The following is a 16383-nucleotide window of genomic DNA, read 5'->3' on the forward strand; positions in this document are numbered from 1 at the left end:
ATGCATTATTCTTTTCTGTATAGGCCTATGACCAGAAAAGATTGAGTAGGCCTATTTCAAGTTGTTTCCACTGTTGATAGGAAAATGCAAGTGTTCGCGCCGACGCCTGCCATGCAGTGCGCGCTGCACACTCCGCACACTCCGCACACACACTTGGATATGCATTTATCTAGGTTAAAGTTAGAGCGAGCTGTCATGCCAGACGGATAAGTCCTTTTCATGTTTAACAAATCAAATCATGCATTTTCTACCTACCGCGAGTAAGCGCTGCACCAGTTTGAAAAAGGTAAAAGCATAACGAGCGAGAGGCCCCACACTGGGGGATGCAGAGATGTTGCTGCGTCTGTTATTATTAACATTTCTGATTGTTTAAATGACCAGCCCTCGGGGGTCCCCTTAAAATGCCTGGCTTGCCTGCCCACTGTTGTCCAAAAAATTGGTGAAGGGGGCCTTTGAGACATCCGTGCCCAGGGCACATCATCGCCTTAATCCGTCCCTGGGCCAAACGCATCTTCGAGTGTGTGCGGCCCCAGGATTGGTTTTCAGCGATCGACCTGAAGGACGCCTACTTCCATGTCTCCATTCTCCCTGGACACAGACCGTTCCTGCGGTTTGCTTTCGAGGAGCAGGAATACCAGTACGCAGTTCTCCCGTTCAGGCTAGCCCTGTCTCCTAGCGTCTTTACGAAGGTCGTAAAAACTATCATCCTGAACTATCTCGACGACTGGCTGATCCTAGCTCGCCCTCGAGACCAGGTTTGCGAACACAGGGACCTAGTGCTCCGGCACCTAGCTCGTCTGTGCCTTCGGGTCAACTGGGAGAAGAGCAAACTCTGCCCCGTGCAGAGGATCTCTTTTCTCGGTATGGAACGACTGGTTCGCCATGTCCGCTCAGCTTACGAGCGAGCGCACGCAGTCACTGCTGACTTGCCTGAGACCATTCAAGGGCAAGAGTGCGGTTCCACTCAAACTATTTCAGAGGCTCCTGGGGCATATGGCATCTGCGGCAACGCTGCTCGGTTTGCTTCATGTGAGACCGCTTCAGCTCTGGCTTCGCGACCGAGTCCCGAGGTGGGCATGGCAACACGGCACCCTCCAAGTACCAGTTACTCCGACCTGCCGGGTTGGAGGGTTTCTAAGTGCAGTAGCGGTTTTAGGCACGGGCGAACCGGGCAGTCGCCCGGGGCGGCATTTCATCATGTCACATGGGGGGCGGCACGAGCAGTTAAAAAAAATCCTCTGTGCCGTGAAGGTTTTCTATTTTTTATCATTTCAATTCAATTATTGGCAATGGCGCCCCTGCTTGCTGAGAAGGTGCCATGCACAGAAGCGATGTCAAGGGGGTCTCCTGATTGGAGGAGCTCACCAAGCGTTCACGTATCACGTCTTTTGCGCGCTCGAGGTCGTTATTTCAAATGTAGGCGCACGGGAAGCGCGCTCATTATTGAAGCGACGCGCTTATTTTTTCCAGGAGCAGCGAGATGAAAAATTGTAAACTTTTCAGTATGGGGGTGCACCCAAACACGTGGGTGTTTTTCTCTTCTCCGTAAATAAATCTTTTAGCAGAGCTACAGCAAGCGTTTTTCTGTGGTGGAAATACATTAGCTACTAAAACTTCTTTGTCGTTGTAGAGAGCGCAGTGCATGGTTGTATAGCAACGACAGCCATGGGAAAATCGGACCGAATTTTACTATTAATAATAAAAGATAAGCTACTGTGCATTATAAATGTCAGGAATGTATCTTTATTGACTCATTCTTTTTTATAAAGATGATTTAAATGCTGAAATATGTGAGGTTTATCTTTTTATAAAACCTTTTTATCAAAAGTTTATTTGAACGTGTGCATGTTAGATAACATAAAAGACACTCCTTTAAAATGTGGCCATCATCTTTAATGTTATTAACTTGGTGAATTGATTTCATTGTGTATTAGGCTTTTTGAACAAGATTCTGTGTATAACCGTGATCATTTTGGTCACTATATTCATGAAATGGAAATCATTTTCATAATGATCAAATATAATTATGTGTTTTTACAGTAGCCTATAATATGCAAAGTACAATTTTCTATTAAAAATAATCTCTGATTCTGTCCCTTTCTCTGACATTTAAAGGATTAGTTCACTTTAAAAAAAACTTTTGGTGATAATTTACTCACCCCCATGTCATCCAAGATGTCCATGTCTTTCTTTCTTCAGTCGAAAAGAAATTAATGTTTTTGATGAAAACATTCCAGGATTTTTCTCCATATAATGCACTTTGCTGGGCACCAAACGGTTCAAGGTCTAAATGACCGTTTCAGTGCAGCTTCAAAGGGCTTTAAACGATACCAGACGATGAATAAGGGTCTTATCTAGCGAAACGATCGGTCATTTAAAAAATAAATAAAAAAGTTAAAGTTTTATAGGCACAAATGCTCGCCTTGCGAACTCTCCTGTTCTAGCTCGTTCATTTTCATGAACGAGTCAATGACTCGAAAAAAGATTCGTTCATTTTGATGAACGAGTTCGAACAGGAGAGTTCGCAAGGCGAGCATTTGTGCCTATAAAACTTTAACTTTTTTATTTATTTTTGAAATGACCGATCGTTTCGCTAGATAAGACCCTTATTCATCGTCTGGTATCGTTTAAAGCCCTTTGAAGCTGCACTGAAACGGTCATTTAGACCTTGAACCGTTTGGCTACCATTGAAGTCCATTATATGGAGAAAAATCCTGGAATGTTTTCATCAAAAACATTAATTTCTTTTCGACTGAAGAAAGAAAGACATGGACATCTTGGATGACATGGGGGTGAGTAAATTATCAGCAAAAGTTTTTTAAAAAGTGAACTACTCTTTTAAGAGTGACATAGGCCTACAAAAGCTATTTTAGGTCTAAAACAGTTTGGATAGTTGTTAATATGAGAGCTGTTAGAAATTATTTAAGAGATAAGTATTGTGTTACTACATAAATATCTCTCGGACCCTTTCACTTTTAAAAACTCTATTTAGTGACAAAGTATAGTTTAACAAGTCATAACTAAAAGTGCTCCATGCATAGAATTCAAGGCAGTAACCAATGAGCTAATGGTTCCTCCCTGAAAGTTAGATTAATCTAGCAAAATAACTTGATTCTATTAACTGTGTTTTTCAAATGAACGGTATGTGATATTATTGTTGGGTTGTTGTTTTTTTTGGTTGGGTTGAGGGAGGGGAGGGGAGGGGGGGGGGGGGGGGGGCTCGAAGGGGGTCTCGCCCAGGGTGTAAGTCAATGTAGAACCGCCACTGTCTAAGTGCCCTCAGAGTGCTCCCTTTGAGCCTCTGCAATCAGTGGAGATTAATTTCCTGTCTTTGAAGACAGCTCTGCTGGTTGCACTGGCCTCCATCAAGAGGGTAGGGGACCTGCACCCAAATCTCCGTTGGCGAAGCGTGCCTGGAGTTCGGGCCGGCTAACTCTCACGTGATCCTGAGACCCCGGCTTGGATATGTGCCCAAGGTTCCCACCACTCACTTCCGGGACCAGGTGGTGAACCTGCAAGCGCTACCCCTGGATGAGGCAGACCCAGCCTTGGCACTGCTCTGTCCAGTACGTGCTCTCCGCACCTATGTAGACAGAATGCAGTGTTTCAGGACCTCAGACCAGCTCTTTGTCTGTTATGGTGGGAAGCTGAAGGGAAAGGCTCTCTCCAAGCAAAGGCTGTCTCACTGGATAGTGGACGCCATTGCTTTGGCTTACCAGCAGCAAGGTCGACCGTGCCCCCTTGGTGTGACTGCCCACTCCACCCGGAGTGTGTCGTCCTCTTGGGCTCTAGTGCATGGCGCCTCGCTAACAGACATCTGCAGAGCTTCAGGCTGGGCGACACCCAACACATTCGCCAGATTCTACAAATCTCCGAGTGGAGCCTGTGTCCTCTCATGTACTCGCTTCAACCAGTTAGTACCGGACCCGCTCAGGTGTCTTCGCTTGCTCGCCATTCCACTCCACGGACTGGATACATGCGATATTTTCCTCAGGTGAGCTTCCTCCTTAAGCCCTGAGTTCCTCCAGCACTGCTGACGTCGACACCAGTGTCTATTGCCTGCGCGTTGGCTAGGTGCATCTGTGTGCATGGTCCCCCCTCTGAGCGACCCCCACATGTGTATTGCACTGTAAGCCTCTCTGAGCATGTGTCTTTTCCTTGGCAGGCCACCCTGCCACCCCTGGGGTTGAAATATTCCACCTTCAGCTGGACACCCCAGTGTTCTCCATATGCTCCCTCTGGGTCATATGTGCATTTCCTTGCCATTGGCTCGTTTTATTTCTTTCGAAGATGAGAGGCTTCTAAGCGAACCCCATTCATCGTCATCCGACGTAACGTCTCCTTTCCCTACTCAAGGAACGAGGGTTACATCCGTAACCGAGACGTTCACAGTGCTTCATAGGAGTGGGCGGAGCTTTTAGCATGAAATGCTTGTCGCGATTCTCTGATTGGTGGAAATTTTTGCAAAATTATGGGTAGGCCTATAGTTTTTCCACTGGAAATTCTGATGTTAAAGGAAATAATGTGTGCAGATGGCTTTAACAAAAACATTTACCATCAATTAGTCTTTAATTTATAAGTCAATCGATTCCCCTATGGAGAAAATGAGATTTTGTTTGCTTCCGGAACTCAACTGTTGCAGATGGTTAAAGGAAAGAAGTGTTTCATATGCACAGCAAGTTTTTGATGAAAGTTTACAGCCTGCAGACATGTTTTTGTTAAGGCCAGGAACATGAATTAAGTATATCTATTGACTTTAAGCATGAATATTTTAAAATCAGCATAAAATGTTATATTATCTTATAAAAAATCATGAACTTGTTTTTTGAAGTTTCCATATTTGATCTGCTAAGCTTCTTAATGCCCCCCATATAATTACAATGTGTTATATGAAAGGAAAGTGAAACATCAAAGCACAGAACTGAAGCAAACACTCCGTGAGCTATAAAAGTTATTGTCATGCACACTAAGTGCCTCTCTGTAAACTCCATGGGAATGTCAATTGGTTTCATTGCTTTAGCAGAATTAAACATGCTGGAAACGCAACAAGTTTGTCAAGGCCTCTTTAAACGTGTTAAATGTGTGTAATTGCTCTCTCGTTGTGCACAGATGGGAAAAAATAAATAAAGCATGAGGTTCAGATAGGCCTATAGATGGAATAAACTTCGAGCAAATCTTGCCACTGCGACTCGCAGTTACCCGCACTGTAACTCATACACTCACGGACACACGTGTATCCGCCCACACGCGCACAGTCTCTGGGAGGGTGAGATGTGAAAGTGATTTAATCGCTAGTGCTTGATTACACAGATGATGGAAAAGCTCCTGTCATGCTCGGATGCTCTCTAAGGGGTGATCTAACTCCTCTGGTGGCCCCTAAAGGAGCATTTTTAGTCTTCGTTACCGCCGCCTCGCGGGGGATCAACTCTTCATTTTCCCTGCCTCACGGCCACCCCATCAAGATCAAACCCTGCCTTGACCAACATATTTTTGTATGCGTCCAATTTATGGGCTCCAGTAGTGGCGAGATGACACAGCCAGCACTTCCTCCGCTCGCTCTGGCCAGAAGCCACGGGAATGATGAGTCTCTTGTGATTGTGAATCTGATTTTCCATTCCATTTGCTTGATTACCTCCACGTCCGGCCAGAAAGCCACAAGTCTTCATTTAGAGTCACTCCGCCGTGTGGATTGGCTATTATTTTGGATATCCCAATGAGCAGCTGTGTGCGTCTCAAAGGATCCACCGCCTAAAGATTGCATAATGTAACAACTTGTCCGCGGCTTTGGCAGATCGCCTGCATCGGTTTGCGGTTTGAAGATGTCCGATCCAAGGCAATGCACCAACTTTAGATTAGATGATGGAAGCCTTCCATCAGGTTTTAGAGGCTGCTATAAAGTAAAAACAAGAGAAAAAAAGTTCTAAACTCGCAATTGAGAGATATAAACTCGCAATACTGATCATTTTTTTCAGGATTCTTTGATTCTTTGTGTAATGTAACGTCACTGGCTTTGGCAGATCGCCTGGGTTGGTTTGCAGTTTGAAGGTGTCTAATCCAAAGAAATGCACCAAATTCATTTTAGATCCACCAAGGTGAAAGATGGCCCCTGAGAAATGCATAGCATAATGGTAGCTGTGCCCTTCTCTTGTGATATGACACGTTGCACCACATGACGGTCTGTAATATTCAGATTGACAGACTTTCTAATGGGGGGTTGGGATTTGAACTCAACCGTTCACACATGAGATCAAGAGCCGTCACACACACTTCCTGACGTGCAAAGAAATGATTCAATCACATACAGTGCTGTGATGTTTTGGTAACACTTTACAATGAGGTTTCATTAACAGTTAACATGAACTTACAATTTTTCGGCAGCATTTATTATTCTTAGCTTATTTAAACATTTACTAATTAACAGTAACATGAATAAACAACTGTATGGCGGGACAATCTGTCACTCACATGAAATCGACCAATAGCAAACCACAACCAATCAATTCCACATGGACATTTCATGCCGACTTTAACAAATGAGACCTTATTCTAAAATGTTACCAATGTTTTTGTTGTATTCACTGCATTTTAGGTTTCATAATGTTTTATGTAATGAAATTTGTATTTGAAATATTCATATTCAAACTAAAAAAAAATTGATATTCAGTCAACAAGATTTGATTAAAATGATTTAAAACAATTTTGCAAGACTGACGGAAAATAAAATTATCGCCTGCGCATATATGAACAGCAACTCCGTTGGACTGCCGAATTCTATAAACAGTTTGGGTCAGTAATTAAATGTTTTAATGTTTTTAAACCTGAGGAAACTTTTATTGCTCAAGGTTGGTCTTTCACACAGAAAACTGGAGTTCTCAGTTAAAGTTTCACTGAACATAGATCCATTTCATATAAAAGTTGTTTACACTATTCATGCATGTTCTGTTTGATTAATATTTTATTCAAATGAGAGACAGTTTAAATTATGAAAAACCTCCAAATCTTATTACAAAATACTGATAGGCTTAACGTCTCTTTTTGATCCAGTTGGCCAAGCTAGTTCTGTACTGTTGAGCCAATTTGTTTTAGTTAAGCTCATTTAAATAAAACATTAATAAAGCTATTAACGCTAAGTACAATGAACCTCATATTGTTAAGTCATGAGCATTGTGTCAGGAGGGAATACCCATAAGCCCTGGCTTTTGAAACATTAAAATATGTATGCTTAATAAGAAAAGGGGCATTAGAATTATTGAAGGCTTTGAGCTCAACTTAGTATTGTCATCATATTATTGATCTGCCTTACTTAAGGTGGACGTTGACGCAATTTCTTTTAGAAACAAACTTTGTTATATTGTTTTCATGTTATCACTGTGAAGCGCTTTGATACAATCTGTATTGTAAAAAGCGCTATATAAATAAAGGTGACTTGACTTGACTTGACTATTGTGACGTTGTTTAGTTAGTAAATAACTGTAGCCTACATAATCTCCTTTCATGTTCCACAGAAGAAAGTAAGTCGACTCGTAGGTTAAAACAATATGAGGGTGAGCAAATGATGACAGAACTTTTATTTTGGGGTTTAATATCAATAAAACAGCTGAGATGCTAAAGAGATCTCATCCTTTTACTAAACCTTATCTGCTGTCTTATGGATAAAACAGACTACTGGTTTCATATTAATTAACAGGTTGTTGGTCTTTTTTAACCATACTTTGTACTTCTGTGTGGGTGAACTGGAAGGCCGGGTGAACTGGACAGTCTATATCATCTCTTAACTTTTAATTAGCTGTGAGATGTGTTCTGGAAAGAAAATTTCTGGCTGGGTGTTGCATCGTTTCTCCAACCCCATGCTCCCTGGAGGATGTACAACCATTGGCTAAAGATCAAGAACGGGCCAGTTTTCTTCCTCTTGAGATATATTCCCATGAGGCCTAATCTGTTCCAGCAGCAGACACATCAATACATGATCATGTGTCAATCATCCGTGATGCAATTATGCTTTTCAACTGATAAACTGAAACCTCATCTAGTCTCATAATTAGGAGTATTTTTAAACCCTGACATGATCATGTCTGTCGATTCCTGCATATATGGATCGAAATGTACATTTTTATTGCAGTTAACCATTAACAAAAATTTACTTCAAATGTACTACAAAAAATGTTGCTCCAACAGAATTTGGACAATTCAATTACATGAATGTCTTTGCATTATATAGTTCAGTCATTAAACTCTAGATGGCACAGACTGACTTTTCCTTTACATGCAATCTGCAAGCTATTTCACCATTATAGGGCCATTATGTGGGCCAGAAAAATGTGGGAGATGTGGGCCACAACTGGGCCAGATGTCATTTGCTATCTGGGATACGTTTTTGCATATAAAAACGCAAGATGCAGGACTTAGGAATGGGGGGAAAAAAGCAAGGTATACAGAGATGCGTTTTTGGAGCTACTTTCAACTTTCAGTGCTGTGTTTTTAGAACCCTGTGTCTCACCCTGTGAGAGCAATGGTCACATTCATTCATCTACCACATATTTGCATAGAAAAACAATGAAAAAGCAGTAGTGCAAAAATGCTTTCTGCGTGAACGTCCCCAAAGGTGTCTGCCTAGTTCATGTCTAGCTCACACTTAAAAATAATGGAAAAATTGAGCACTCTTGGCATATCATGATTGAGGTTAATAGAGCACACAACAGCCAATATCTGGATGCAGTCGGGTCCTCTGAACACAGAACTCTTCCAGTAGGAGGCCGTTGACTGGGCAAAATGTCAAGACTCCTTTCTGAACAAGAAGGGATGGGGGCTGATGAATAATTCATGGGGAGAGTTTGGTCAGACACAGTGCTGTGTCTGTTTAGCTGTCGCTTCAGCAGGCAAGAGAGAGAAGGGGAGAGATACAACACTGTAGGAAAACACCGGAGCTGATATGCCATCTGGACCTCATATCAGACAGCTTGACTTGTTCCTTCAGGACTTGGTGCGGGACAAACTCTTCATGTTAGCCCCCTCTTGAGAAATGACATATTTAGTGATAATTATGACATGCCTGGAAGAAATTTGAACTTTCTTTGTTTAGAGAGGGCAGGGCTGGCACAAATCGGAGAGGCTCTCCTTCAGGGTTATGAGGCCAATATTGATCTGACAGCAGTCAAAGATGTGAAATATGGGAGGACATGTCCTTGGCTTGAGCATGCGGGTGCAGCCAAGTAGCTTGAACTTTCTTTTACTAACTTGTGGCCACAATGACAAAGATTTGAATGGCTGAAGGTTGCAGTACTGTTGGCCGCTAGTAGATGATGCCGCTGGCAGTGTGTAATTGGCCATAGCTTTTAAAAATCGTATCACAAATGAGAAAAAAAATGCCCACGTCTTCGCCTATGTTGCCAGAAATCGCTAACACTTACTGAAAATAAATGTCTTCCAGTGATTTTGTCGCTGCAAATCATGGTCAGTGTGAACAGCCCCTTTAGTCACACAAACTTAATAGCAAATGCCAAAGTTTGAGACACAAACAGCCATATAAGCTCTAAAGTAAAAACCTTCTGAACATATTAACTTTACATTACTGATCAAAAGTTTGGAATAATTAAAAAAATATATACAGTATGTTTATGAAAGAAGTCTCTTATGCCCACCAAGGCTGCATTTTTAAAATAAAAATAAAGTAAAAACAATAATGTTGTGAAATATTATGACAATTTAAAACAGTTATTTTAAATTGTAATAATATTTTTTTTTACACAAATGTTTACCTACTTTGATCAAGTTAATACCGCCTTGATGAGCATAAGAGACTTCTTTCAAAAACATGTACAGACCCCAAACTAATTTTGGTAGTTCATATTTCTAATCACATTTACAGTTGTTTAATTCTTATTTCCATGTACAAATGAGCTACATGAAATGTCCAACGAGTGAAAAATGATGTGTTGAGCCTACTCGGTTCTTCTCAGTAACATTGCTAAAAAGAGTATTAATAATAAATTCATAAAAATAGAATAAGTTGATCAATACTAATTTCCATTTGACAAATGTATATTTCTCACCATTGATTTTGACAACATTCTCATTATAAAACAGAACTTGGTGGTGTACAATTCATACAGTTTGTTACAAAAATGTAATTATTAAATTAACGTGGGGGAGCATAAAAGTAAATTACACTTTCAAATGGCAATATTTCAAGATTGAGGGGCAGGCGGAACCTGAACAAATCAATACCCACCCAATACACTCACACACATACTCTTTATGACCCTTCTCCAACACACATGCCATTTTAAAGGTGAAGTGTATAATTTCTGCACAACTAGCAGCACCAAATGACACGCTTCACCTCTAAACTAGCACTTAAAACGATACCTCTTTATTCAGATCTTGACATTTTCTACATGCTCTCATATAAAATGAGACTACATATTTACACTCAAACATTGAGTCAGTGTTGACATAGTCAGTGAGATCAGAGGTCATGTTTAAATTATTTGGTAAAACAGTACGAAGTCTATTACTGTCGTGAAGGGCATGTAAATCCGAGAATCTCCTCAAATAAACCTGTACAAAGAGGTTTGCAGAAACTCAAAGCATAACAAATCCAGTATTAAGCAGTAAATATAAAGGTTTTAACTCAGTCGTTTTATTAAGTTATTCTGATACACAAATTTTCCAAGGATTTACATTAAATAACAAAGGAAAGGGTAAATTTGAGGGTATATTAACAAAGTTTATAGTTTATGTATAGGTCCACACATACGTCAAATGACGCTGGGTGATTCATCAAAGGCTGGATAGCTTTCATTGGTATGTTCCATTGCTCTATATTTGAGCACTAACCCTGCTCTGTACGGCCCACCGGAGGCGCCTTCACCCAACTGACACATGTATTAAAGAACAAATTGAGGCATCCAAATGTGTTTTAGTAAAATATGCATCTGAGGCATCTGTTCCGACTGTCTCTCAGATGTCCATCTGTAATATCCAGCACAATCCATTAAAGAAGCACTGACAGCATGAGTGGTATCATGAGAACAAAGCTTGATGCGATTGGTGGAATGCAGGTAGGCACAAATCCTCCGCCGGTGGATTATTTTTGTGGAACAAAACATTCCCTTTAGTGTATGGTCGGTATGTCTCCAATCCAAGCTCCAGGTAACGGTCTGGGACACGTGTATTCATTCTGTAGGAAGCAAAAAAGACAGATGATGATTACTACGGTACAAACACATGAGGTTCAGCTTAGAACTGATACACGGGTACACTGATACACGATGCTCTCTTTCGCTTTTATTTATTTATTCCAAAATTTACATTTCAAAAATGCAAATCATACATCATCCTGAATACACCTTCTCTATGATGAGCATGTTTTTCTTTCTTTTCTTTTTTTTTGGATAAAAAAAATATTTCAATATTTCAATATTTTTTGGGAAGTCAAAAATATAAGGGTTAAATGATATCATAATGAAGAAAAATAGAATTATATTATTGAAAAGAAAATGTCATGTGGTGCGACCCCCCCAAAACAATGACATTTATGAATATTTATGATATTTATGTGGTGTAATAAAAAAAGTAAAATGTTATTCAATTTTAATTGATGGTTACAACACCCAACATTTATTTAGGTTTTCTATGTAATCAATACTACATAGAAAACCTTTCTTGAAAAGCTATACATGTTTTTCAAAACCATTATGAAACCAATGTGAATACAAGATTTTCAAAAGATCTTTCCTCTTCTGTTATTTGTCATTGACCCTTAACACTAATTAAAGATAAATCTGTTTATATAAAAATATCAGGATAATAAATCAGACACATTACTTCAGCCGCATGCAATTGTGATGTAAAATGAAACGCTCATGCATGGCCAAGAAATTTAAAAAAAAACTTTGTGAAGCAGAACTGGATGATTTGGCAGCTATCAGTAAAGAAAGTCAGAAATCAAATATGGCAGCACATTGTATGCCATCATTGTTAAGATGTTAATTACAGTTGAGACGACTGCTCAATTTACTCAGCTCAAGTGACCTTGCTGTCATGAGCACTTCGTCTTAAATGGATTAAAAAAACCGCTGTGAATACTAATTAGCAATATGCATTGAGCACAATCATCATTATCTCAATTATCCTCAAGTTCAACTAAGGCTCTTTCAGAAACCATGGGAATAGCAGCTATACTGCCCAATGAGTCAACCTGAAGACATAGATTGGAGTAATTACTTGATAAAATGAGGACAAAAGTGATGCCGCCTTTCATACCCATGAGAATAAAATCTTCACCGTCAAATGAATTAAATCTTTCTCACTTCATAATTTAACACACAGTGAATGGGTTGTTTGTCATATCTCTAACACTTCGGAGTAAACTTTTGATACGGCTCATTTCAATGGCTGCCCCTGGTTCCCATCCACTTTCATTGTATGGAAAAGAGCAGTTTGGACATTCTGCAAAATATCTAATTTTGTGTGGCATAAAAAAAAGAAGTCATACAAGTTTGGAAAGACATGAGGGTGAGTAAATGATGACTAATTGCATTTTTATCCCTTTTAAGAAAAAAAGAAAAAGATCAATGATCAATACAATGTCTTTGAATATAGAAATGGGATGGAATGCCAGTAAACTCAAGTTTCAGGCAGAGATAACGGTGCAAACAGCAGATTCTTCAAGAGGATGCTCTCGGAAAGACTGTAATTTGCAAAAGTAAGGGAATCTGATTTTTAGTTAAAGCCACGGTTTGTGTTTCACAGCGAGATAACTAAAAATGGCAGCTTTGTTCCACCATTGCGAGACGAGCAGCCTAAGGGCGAGCTTTGATTTTCTTGTATTCAAACTGGCTGACACAAGCTGTATACCCTTGACTTACAATTTAAATGAACTTCTAGTGAGGCTGAAATTATTGACAGCGAGTTCTTTCACTGAGATAGAACAGCATATGCATGGCTCTACGGCATGAACATTTGACATTGAAAATTACTCGGGTGTATGTGGAAAATTATTTGCATGCACTGGTAAATTTAATTGATTGATATAATACAGGTATCATTAAAAAAATGTACCCTACTTTATATGCAAGTTAGGGCATTCTGCTCCATTTAAAAACAGCATCCTGTATGTACGCCCCAATGTGAAATGAAGGTATACCACGTGAATATTAATTGTGTCGTGCAGATGTTGATGGGTAACCTTCTGAGAGTGTCTTGTAATTCATTAAATATTCATGAGCTATGCCCTCACATATTTGTTAGTTAATAGCTGTGTCTTTGTTTGCATACGTCATAAAGGTTGTTTTATTTCAGAACAGTAACCTTTGTAAAAATCTATCTATCTATCTATCTATCTATCTATCTATCTATCTATCTATCTATCTATCTATCTATCTATCTATCTATCTATCTATCTATCTATCTATCTATCTATCTATCTATCTATCTATCTCTGTAAAAAAAATAAGTACAATCAACCTTGATTTTCAAGTCATTTCAACTTAAATTACATTAAACTGACTTTAAAAAATGAGTTGAATCTTGTGTAACACACAAAAAGTTTAAAATGGCTTTAAAATCTATCTATCTATCTATAAAAAGTGACTTTTAACTTAGGAACAAGTGCTCCAAAACAAAAATGTGAGCACAGAGCCCTGCTATGCATGCAATGAAGAATCATAGCTAATAAAAACAAACCAAAAAAGCACCCCAAGTCCCCCAAAGGACACGCTCGGAGCAGAAGCACACTCTAGAATGCTAAAAAACAGACATAGCATAATAGATGGGTATTTCCTCGCACTCTGTAGCCGAGTTCAAAACCCTTACATTGGCGGCATGCAGCATTTGAATAGCAACCTTTAAAGTCGACCTTTACCTTCACAATGTTTAGGATATTATACAAGATAAATGACATATTTTGTCATTGACTGTGTACGGAATAAAATATCTAAAGAATAACTGATGACAGGCCAATGAATTATTAAAAAAAAGTTTGCTTTTGGGGTTAAGGTTATTTTGCTGTTGTATGCAGTAAGGACTTTTACTGAAGTGACTGAAATAATTAGATGAAGTGATATGGAACTGTAATTAGTTTAAATAAATAAAAAAATATAATAATTGTACACATTGGAATGTTTGTCAACCAATCAGAATCAAGCATTCAACAATAAAAAAAGAAGTATTATTGTTGTGCATTTTAATCCAATTTTGTGTTATAACACTTTTGCAGACCAATCAAATCAGAAAGGGATCATGGCTAATACTTCATGGAATACAGTATGGAATAAAATCTGCAAAAATACAAAATGAAAAGATTTTTTTTTTTAAATCATTGAAAATTACGATTTTTGCACTACGTGCGGACAGCCTCCATCAGTGACACACTGATATGACAAAAACACAATTTTACAGTTATATTCTTACATTGTGTTTTAATGACGAAACACAGAAAGTGAGTGATTGAATGCCACTGTCATCATTAACTCTTTCCCCGGCAGAGTTTTCTAAACAAGTTGCCAGCCAGCGCCAGCATTTTTGATCATATTCACAAAACTTGCATGGCTCCCAGAATATTTTGTTGTATGAATATTTAAACAGTCAATATACCAAAATAAAGAACAGAGCCTCTGCTTAAAAAATAATTAAATTATAGCTTCATTCATTCTTTTTTTTAATCAACACTAGGATGTAGGTACGTTTCATAAAAAAAACAAAGTCTTTGACAAAGACTTCATCTGGATCAGATTCAGAACGATGATCAAAACATACATCGAGTAGATCGAGTCCATCGAGATTCACAGTCCTATACTGTAACCCTTTGTGGGTTCACATTTTATTCGGTAACTATACACAGTTTTGATGTAAATGCTGTTGAATGTTTGATGGTCACATTAGCTTACTTGTGCGTAAGCAATCTTCTCTCCGCTCCTTCTGTTTTCAAACATGGGTTTCTGCAGGTCAGAGAAGTGGGCTGAAAGGTCTTTATTACTGGTGGTAAAAGCTGCCTGTTAGGGAGGGAGGGTTAGGGGTTGATAATAGATGTAGCATTGTGTACATTTCAGCACACCCGTTTCTTCGACTTGCAGCTATTCACGTCTCTCTGGTTTACGCAGATCTTCTTCTTCGCTTGTTTTTGGATTCTCAGATACTGTGCCAGACGGCAGAACCTGATTTCACCAAGTGCAACGTGTTCCTGGATCAAAATCTTTGTTATTCCAATCAACCAATCAGATTTGAGGGACAAGTTTACAGTTTATGTCAAGTTTAGGCTTACAACCAGGGTTATGTGCTTTTACATCAGTGTTATTCACCATCATTTCCCTCTGATTTTAGGGATGACTTATGTGTAGGGTTAGGTTTAGGGGGAGGGATGTGGTTAGCATTACACTTTCAGATAGGAATATTGTTCCAGAATCAATAAAATATGTTGACCCAGGAGCGCGTCTAACTCAGGACGTGCCAGGTTGGATAGAAACTTTGCAGGACAGTGGGTGCCCAGGAGCAGGGAAGACCTCTGCATTACTTTTCATTTTACTTATTATTTTTTTGGTAACACTTTAAGGTTCATTAGTTAACATTAGTTAGTTAGCATGAACTAATAATGAACTGCACTTATACAGTATTTATCAATCTTTGTTAATGTTAACGTCAACATTTTCTAATACTTTATTAAAATCTTGTTAACATTAGTTAAAGCACTGTGAACTAACATGAACAAACAATGAACAGCTTTATTTTTAGTAACTAACATTAACAAAGATTAATAAATACTGTAACAAATGTATTTCTCATGGTTAGTTCATGTTAGTTAATACTAATGTTAACCAATGAACCTTATTGTAAAGTGTTAAAAAAATGCACACTAGCATAAATTGTACAGACTTCAATGTGGAATATTCGATTGGTCAGTTAATCACAGAAAAAATCAACAGATGAATCGATTATTAAAATAGTAATTACTTACAGCCATAGTTCACAGTATACACACACCAGTATAATAGCATGTGATTTAAATCATATTCACAGTTATGACAGTAGTGACAGATACAATGACAGTCCTGCGATTCCTGACAAGAGACCAGCCACAAATCGAAATTGTAGCAGCAAAAAATGTCGATAAATCAGACAAGGTGAAAGATTTTGAACACAGTTAGAGTAAAGGAGATGAGCATGGCTGTGAATTCCAACAAACAGATAACTAACTAATTATGCTAATACGTTTTGCCTGGCTGAACCCTCAGCAACTTTAATTATCACACGTAGCACAACAAATGCGGTTTAGAGAAAGTCAAATAGTGTAGGATCACTTACACTTTATAGGCCAAGGTGATTACCTAGACTGCATTTCGTCTTTATTTAGGGAAGTAAAATTAACCTCACTTCCTCGTGGGCAGA

The 16383-nt window shown here is 38.9% G+C and overlaps 2 protein-coding genes across 3 annotated transcripts in view; both read right to left on the reverse strand.

The window, feature by feature from the left end:
* Nucleotides 1-16383, reverse strand: part of atp6v1b2 (ATPase H+ transporting V1 subunit B2) — a 222738-nt gene that overhangs the window by 134707 nt on the left and 71648 nt on the right. The window lies entirely within an intron of this gene.
* The window catches only part of lrrtm4l1 (leucine rich repeat transmembrane neuronal 4 like 1), a 36137-nt gene continuing 30371 nt past the window's right edge, over nucleotides 10618-16383 (reverse strand). The window contains exon 3 of one of the 2 annotated variants that reach the window (XM_056253250.1): nucleotides 10618-11179. In XM_056253250.1, the coding sequence (XP_056109225.1) occupies nucleotides 11114-11179 (66 nt within the window). In that variant the 3' untranslated portion in view covers nucleotides 10618-11113. The remainder of the gene's footprint in view (nucleotides 11180-16383) is intronic. The other variant, XR_008807323.1, reaches the window with a different exon arrangement.

Source organism: Rhinichthys klamathensis, unplaced genomic scaffold, assembly GCF_029890125.1.
Source record: "Rhinichthys klamathensis goyatoka isolate OS25496 unplaced genomic scaffold, OSU_Roscu_1.1 h1tg000104l_1, whole genome shotgun sequence".
NCBI lineage: Eukaryota > Metazoa > Chordata > Actinopteri > Cypriniformes > Leuciscidae > Rhinichthys > Rhinichthys klamathensis.